The sequence below is a fragment of the Limanda limanda genome, chromosome 5 (genome assembly GCF_963576545.1).
Source record: "Limanda limanda chromosome 5, fLimLim1.1, whole genome shotgun sequence".
In the NCBI taxonomy this organism is placed as follows: domain Eukaryota; kingdom Metazoa; phylum Chordata; class Actinopteri; order Pleuronectiformes; family Pleuronectidae; genus Limanda; species Limanda limanda.
Window position 1 is genome coordinate 4115108 of NC_083640.1, and position 7586 is coordinate 4122693.

Sequence of the window (7586 nt, forward strand, 5' to 3'; positions counted from 1 at the left end):
AGGAGATCAGTGACAGATTAACTCACTGTACTTTGGAGTAAACTCACAAACAAGGACTGAGTCACGTAATATTATTCCAGGGAAACTGTATGATTACATTGTGACCTTGAGTATTTATGGCATTATTTACAGTATTTATGACATTATGCAATGATGGGGATTATAACTGGTTCTTATATATGCAGCTCAGCATGATAGTTTAATGACTGGGATTAATCAGAGGATGTAAAGTGTTGTTATGTAACAGCGACGCAGGAAAACAACATTAAATTCAGTTCTATAGGTCGTTTGCGTTTCCCCGCTCGGTTTGTCCCTCGCTGTTTGCCGTACCATAACACGGAAGTGGCGGCTCCAGGAGCGACACAACAAACCCAGATTTAAAACAAGTGAATGAAATACGCACTAACTTCAGTAACTAGCTCCACAGTGACGTTATTAAACTAATGTGTGTTTCACTAGCACAGTTCAAATCCATGTTTCATTTCCCCAGACTTCTCCCCTGCGTTGTTAAAGGGCAGCTAGCGATGCTACAGAGTTAGCTCCCCAGTTAGCTCCCCAGTTAGCTCACCAGTTAGCTCACCAGTTAGCTCCCCAGTTGTACATGTGGGTGAAATGGTGCAGAGCATGTTTCGGACCGGGGTCCTGGTTCGGGCCGGTCACACGCTGCTTACCTGGGTCACGACCCTCATCCTGTTCCTGCACGACACTGGTAAGTCCCTTCAAACTGGGGTAAAACCAGTAGCTAGCTTAGATGCTATACTTGTGCTTCACATGGATACTCCTAGTGTTTACTGTATATTTGACAGTTTAAGCTGCTAAATCAAAACACAGATCATCATCTAACAAATAAAACAATTTATAAATCAACTAATGGCAATCTTAGTTTAATTTATAGCCAAGAAACATGGTTTTCTGCCATTTGAATAATGGTTTCCAGGAGGAAATATGTCCAGTATTTAATAGAAACTGGGGAAAGAAGCTTTGTTTACTTATTTTCCCTTTGACCCTCAATTATCTTTATTATTTATATGATCGCGTTTGAATGTTTTTCATCTAAATGTTTGTCTGTTAATTACTTTTACGGTGTTTCTGCCATTCTTAACCAGGTCTCTGGTAAAAAGAGGTTTTTAATCTCAAACAAAGAATAATAGAAAATACCACAACAACCAAACACTGGGAATATTTGAAATTTGAAATATTAAAGTTTCCCTCCAACAATTATAGAACTTGTCTGACTGTCTCTATGTAATATCATCATCCATCTGTAGGTTAGATTTCATTTTACATTAATGGTACGTGAAGTACATGACTTTTCTTTACATATGTGGTTTGAAACACTTAACTGTGTGTGTGTGTGTGTGTGTGTGTGTGTGTGTGTGTGTGTGTGTGTGTGTGTGTGTGTGTGTGTGTGTGTGTGTGTGTGTGTGTGTAGATCTGCGGAGGTGTGAGGAGCGAGGGGAGCTGCTGCTGCCGCTCCTCTTCTTCTTCCTGGTCGTGATGTCCGTGCTCTTATACTTCGCTGTTTCTCTCATGGATCCTGGATTCGTTCTCACCGACGCCGTCAAGGTACGAGAAACCGACAGAAAGACTCGCGTCATCACGCCGATGTAAAAAGATATGGGCGCTTGTTTGTTAATTGATTAATTGATCGGCTGATGTGTTTGATCAACATCAAGGGATCCACACTTTCTCTCTCTCTCTCTCTCTCTCTCTCTCTCTCTCTCTCTCTCTCTCTGACACGTCTGATGTGTTTGTTATTAAAGACAAAATAATTCCTTCCATAAATTAATGATTGTAAGATGTTTTCTGCAGGAACATTAATTCCCCACTTGTCTTTTATAATCTGTATTTATTTGAGAGTGTTAATCATTAGTTATCAATCATTGGTCAAATGTTTTTCATGTATAACTTTCTTTACATGCGTTAATAAGGAAATTCATAATGTAAATCCCCATCCACCTGCACAGTGGGACCTGCTTGAGTTTCTTGTCTTTAGCCGCAAGTGTCTGTAGATTCACGTTTCTCCAATATCAACAACCTTCTCCTGGCATCACCTGCGTGTGTTTGTGTAGGTGTGTACGTGTGTTCGTGTCTAGGTGTGTGCAGGTGTGTGTACGTGAGTAGGTGTGTGTATGTGTGTAGGTGTGTGTATGTGTGTATGTGTGTAGGTGTGTAGGTGTGTGTGTAGGTGTGTGTGTAGGTGTGTAGGTGTGTGTGTAGGTGTGTAGGTGTGTGTGTAGGTGTGTAGGTGTGTAGGTGTGTAGGTGTGTGTGTAGGTGTGTAGGTGTGTGTGTAGGTGTGTACGTGTGTTCGTGTCTAGGTGTGTGTACGTGTGTAGGTGTGTGTAGATGTGTACGTGTGTTCGTGTCTAGGTGTGTGCAGGTGTGTGTACGTGTGTAGGTGTGCGTAGGTGTGTGTACGTGTGTACTTGTCTGTATACTCGTGACCCACATCCCTCTATGTCCTGCAGGGGGTGGAAGGTTCAAATGAGGAAATGGAATCAATGATTCCTCAGACTTCGACCCCCCCCCGGCTGCGGCGCTGTGGATACTGTCTTCTGCAGGTAACCAGCCGCTGCAAACGCAACACAACATCTGAATCTGCATACAAGTTTGTCATTAACACAACTTCCCTTAAACCGATTCATTTATTATTTATTTTGGGGCTTTCGAAATGTTTTATTATCTTGATCTGTTTCAATTTGTATTTGAGTATTTTGCAATTTTGGCAAAAACCCAATCACAATCAGCTCGATGGAACATCTTATCACCACATTGTCGATTCAAATCAGTGCAACCGGTCGTGAATCAACAGAAGTGTTCTTTCTCGTGTGTAGTTACGTGCAAGTTTTTCTTTTTATAAAACGTCTATTTCCATGGTCATGAATGGAATTTTAACTCTGTGTCACGGTGAACAATTTAAAATGTAAGGATTTCAGGAATTTAAAGTCACACTCTTAAAAATGCCACCAGTGCATTTCCATTCAAGGAAATAATAGGGGAATAATACTCAGATTATACGTCTTCAGCTGACAGATTATCTGTGTGAATTTTGACTCAGCAGTTACACTACTTTCACATCATCATAGTTTCTTCATCTTAATCCTAATTTTGGGATTTAGACCAATTTCAACCATTCCAACTCTGAAGCACTCAACTCGTTCCAGACCTCTCTCTCTCTTTTCTTTCTTTCAACTTCTCGTTCTTTTTATTCTGGCGTCTGTGGGAAGTTTCTAGAGCGATGACATCATGCAATGACCTGGTGACATCATCACACTTTATATATATATTCAAGCCATATATTTTAGCTTGATTCAGGAAAGCATACGAGTAGAAAATGCGTTTTGTGGTTATGATTATTATCGGGAGGGTTTTACCCTTAAACAACATCTGGAGCTTTATTTAAGTCGAAAGAAATTTCATCAGTAGTGTTTAATGATAATTAAATTATTATGAATCAATAAACTAACTATTTATCTAGTTTTTAGCTTTTTTTGAGTAAAAGTGAAGGATTTTTATGCCTCAGTTTAAGCAACAGTTTGTCCTATTGTGAAAATGTTATCTCATGAACGCTTTTAGAGAATCTTTAGAAACAGATTAACTGATGAGATTTTGTTGGTCAAAGGTCACAGTGACCTCACAAGAATTTTTATATAGTAGTTTTATATATTTACATTTTGCTCAAGTTCAGAGCTTTACTTTTTTTCCGCAGTTTGATAAAATGCAGACACAGAATTGAACTAAGTTGTGTTTCTCTCTCTTTCTCTGTCTCGCGCAGCAACCAATGAGAGCGAAGCACTGTCAGACGTGTCAGCACTGCGTCCGGCGCTTCGACCACCACTGTCCCTGGATCGAGAACTGTGTGGGGGAGCGGAACCACCGCTGGTTCATCGTCTACCTGCTGGTGCAGCTGCTGGCTCTGCTGTGGGCTCTGCACATCGCTCTGTACGTCTCTGAGATATCACAACGTTCAGCCTGACTTCGAAGTTTTTCATGTGGCGACTGTAAACTCTGTGCTGCAGATTTATCTCTCCCACATTCTGACAGATTAGGTAACAGTTGAGATTTGGAGAAAGCCAGGGAATTGACAGACTCTGTTAAACGTTTGATAAAGTAGACAGAAGAGGCTGTGAGACCAGCCGGTGAAGAAACATCAACAATAGAGAAAAGACAGGATTTTAAATTTGACCTTTAAGTGAATGGAAAAGGAGATTTTAAGAAGATCAAGCACTTCAGTAACAGGGAGGAAATTAACTGGATCGTGATCTTGCTGGCTGCTGACCAGAGACTATGATTGCAGAAGGACTGCTTGACATATAGTATTGAAGTTATCCTTCAAAATGTTTACCCTCATCGATGCTGCTAAAAACTTTAATCCTGATGATGTTTTCCTACACTTGACATCTATTGCACTTGTGTCCGTCCTGGGAGACGGATCCTCACATGTGTCTCTCTGAGGTTTCTACGTATTTTTACCTGTTAAAAGGGTTTTTAGTAGTTTGTCCTGACTCTTGTTGAGGGTTAAGGACAGAGGATGCCACACCATGTTAAAGCCCTATGAGACAAATTGTGATTTGTGAATATGGGCTATACAAATACAATTTGATTGATTGATTGATTGAACTCCAGGTAAAATACAATTAGAATGAATTTAGAAAACAAGCAAGTGGAACAAGGTGCTCCAAAGTTGTTGAATCAGATTTTAAATCAGATGTCAAATCGAATCGAATCAAATCTAAGATCTTAATTGCCTGAGCCTTAAAAAACCATTTGATTGTTGCTGATGTGAACGTGTGAATCTATCGTGTGAATCTTTCAGGTCGGGGATTTCGCCCGGCGTCACGTGGGAGCTGTGGTTCCGGGTGAACGGGTTCCTGCTGGCGGCGCTGCTGGTGGTGGGGGTTTTCTCCGTGGTGGCCTCGCTGCTGCTGGGCTGCCACCTCTACCTGGCCTCCATCAACTGCACCACCTGGGAGTTCATGTCGCGCCACCGGATCTCGTACCTGAAGAACTGCGAGTGCGAGGAGAACCCGTTCGACCGCGGCTTCTTCTGCAACCTGCTGGATTTCTTCTGCATCTGCAGGACGGTGATGTGGGAGCAGGTCTACAAGAGAAACACTCTGAATCCAGCCTGACTCTTCTTTTGATAACTCAACTACCAGATGGAGCCAAATATTTTACAATTGTTTCTACGGTATTTGTACGATTTTGTATTTATTGACAACGAGAGCACATTAAAACACTGATGATACACATGTAATAGATTACATCTGCACACACTGACAGTCCAGGTCAGGATGCGTTTACACATTAATACAGAACTGACACACAAGTAACATGTAACATTCAGCAGCATTAACGTAAAGTGCTACAGCAGCTGAACCGGCGCCTGTTGGTTGTCGTTGGACGGTTCAGCGTCCTGCTCATGGGCACGTCAGCAGGACACATGGACACGAGGGGACATTCTGGACTGAAGAGCAACTTGCAGCTTGGATACATTTTCAGAATTGCCTCCACAACTCAACAACAATTAAGAAACTTTAGTCACTTTATTTGACGCGTCCTGTATTTGTCATACTATCGCTCATATATATGTAAAATTAATCGTATATTTCCGATAAACATCTACGTAATTTGGTTGTGATCATGGAATTGGAGCCGCGAGCATTAGATGCTGCACTCATTTAGAACCTGGTTGTTTTATTTGAGTTTAAATCATCGAGATTCTTCTGTAATTAAATGAAAAATGGTTCAACTTCTGTATCGACTAACATTTCAGAGAAAGACAAATAAACTCTCTTCAGTCCTGTTTGAATGGAAACTGTTCCACGTTGAGGCTCTTTATTCTAAAAGGTCCATTCTGAGGAAAGCAGTTCAAGAGATATTTCCATGTATTAAAGAGCCGAGTGTGTAATTTGTTCATCGGTTTGAAACACAGAATCTCCAATCAGCAGCAAAAACACTGATTACATTAAAACTTACCGTTATCTGTCAGTAAAATAAAGTATTTTATGAAATATATTTTATGATATATATATATAATTAGTACAGTATACTAAAGTAAATTTACCAATATAATTTTGTGTTATATTAAATGATATGTTACTCTTTTTGTGAATGAAGCAGTGGTTTCCTTTAAATCCTCAAACCTTCCTTCATCCACAACAACCAACTGGAAACTGAAAGATCTTTTTCTACCCTTCTACACAATAAGAGGGCTCATCTTCCTCTTCATCTTCCTCCTCCTCTTCCTCTATTATTGCACTGACATCATCACAGCTCTCTATCACAGAATACGATTTGCTAAGTTGAAAATACAGATATCTCTTACTATTATGGCTATGTTAGATTCTCTATGGCTTCTTTTACACCGCTAGCGATTATAGGATTCCTAGTGCACCCCCGTTCAGCACAGTGCCATGCACCTCTACTGTGGGAACAGAAAACAGCGGCTCTGGAGGAGGAGCCTGATATGTGAACAGAACGTCTTTGCTACGACGGAATGACTCGACAAACACGTGAAACTTCCCCATGTGGGATTTCACTAAGAAGGTATATTTTAAAAGTGTGTTTGCTCGTTTTGTCTGTTTGGTCAAGGCAGTGGGCGAAGCCTGTCACAGTGATGCATAGAAACGGCAACTTAACCTCTGAAAAGATTCAAATCAACGTGATGAGCAAAGGCCACAAAGCAAGCGGAGTCTCCAGCTCACTGGGAGCTCCCAGAGGTTCACGGGCAGACGAGTGGGAAGGTTTCTCCTCATGTGTCCTTTAACAGAATCAAATAAAGGGTGTGATCTGTTTCCTGTTTAGTGCAGAGAAGCAGTTGTGCCACAGCTTGTACGTGAGATTTTATCAAAATAAGATGAAGTCAAGTAATCTTTCAGATCCAAAAATGACAGAAAATAAAACAAATCAAACCCAGAGGCCGGAGACACTATGTCCTTGGGTTGTCCGTTCGTCCGCCTCATTGTTGTGAACACGACATCTCAGGGACACCTCAAGTTTGACCGAAGGATGAACTAATTCGAATTTGGGGGTTGGAGGTCAAAGGGCAAGGTCACAGCGACCTCACAAATCACTGTTTGTATTTTGGATATCTCAGGAACATCCCCAGGGAATCCTTCCAAATTTGGTGGATGTGTTTCACAGATTAGATTGTGGCAGTCAAGGGTCAAAGGTCACAGCGGCCTCTATCCATGATATCTCAAATTCCAGTATTGAAATTAAACTCCGAAATGGAAAAAAAGATGTTGAATGAAAGAGGAGAAACTGTTATAATCTCCTGCACCGGCCTCTGTCGGATCACTTTCCTCTGTTTGTACGTTTCACCTGAACTCAAATGAGCTTCGACATCAGGAGCAGTCGAGCGCTGGAAAACATATAAAGAGAATATAAAGATCTACAATCACTGTCTGTGTTCGAAAAGAAACAGAAAGAAGGAGAAGCTGCCTGATTGGACGACTCGGGGTCCACGGGATGAAAGTGACAACAGTCGGCGGAGTCAGCCATGGAGATCGAGACGTCTCGAGACCAGAGCGGGAAACTTTCTGTGAGTGGCAGTCGGGTGAAGGATGAAGTGATCGTTCA

General features: G+C 41.4%; 1 protein-coding gene across 1 annotated transcript; it reads left to right on the top strand.

Moving 5' to 3' along the window:
- The first annotated feature begins 341 nt into the window (after nucleotides 1-341).
- Nucleotides 342-5254, top strand: LOC133001775 (palmitoyltransferase ZDHHC12-B-like). The gene is made up of 5 exons (XM_061071462.1): nucleotides 342-709; nucleotides 1433-1566; nucleotides 2471-2563; nucleotides 3778-3944; nucleotides 4819-5254. Exons 1-5 carry the CDS (start codon nucleotides 613-615, stop codon nucleotides 5132-5134), a joined length of 807 nt encoding a protein of 268 aa, XP_060927445.1. The 5' UTR covers nucleotides 342-612; the 3' UTR covers nucleotides 5135-5254.
- Nucleotides 5255-7586: the final 2332 nt, after the last annotated feature.

Coding starts and splice junctions, on each gene's coding strand:
- LOC133001775 (XM_061071462.1), top strand. CDS start 613: ATGGTGCAGAGCATGTTTCGGACCGGGGTCCTGGTTCGGGCCGGTCAC. Junction 710..1,432: donor CCTGTTCCTGCACGACACTG/GTAAGTCCCTTC, acceptor GTGTGTGTGTAG/ATCTGCGGAGGTGTGAGGAG. Junction 2,564..3,777: donor GTGGATACTGTCTTCTGCAG/GTAACCAGCCGC, acceptor TGTCTCGCGCAG/CAACCAATGAGAGCGAAGCA.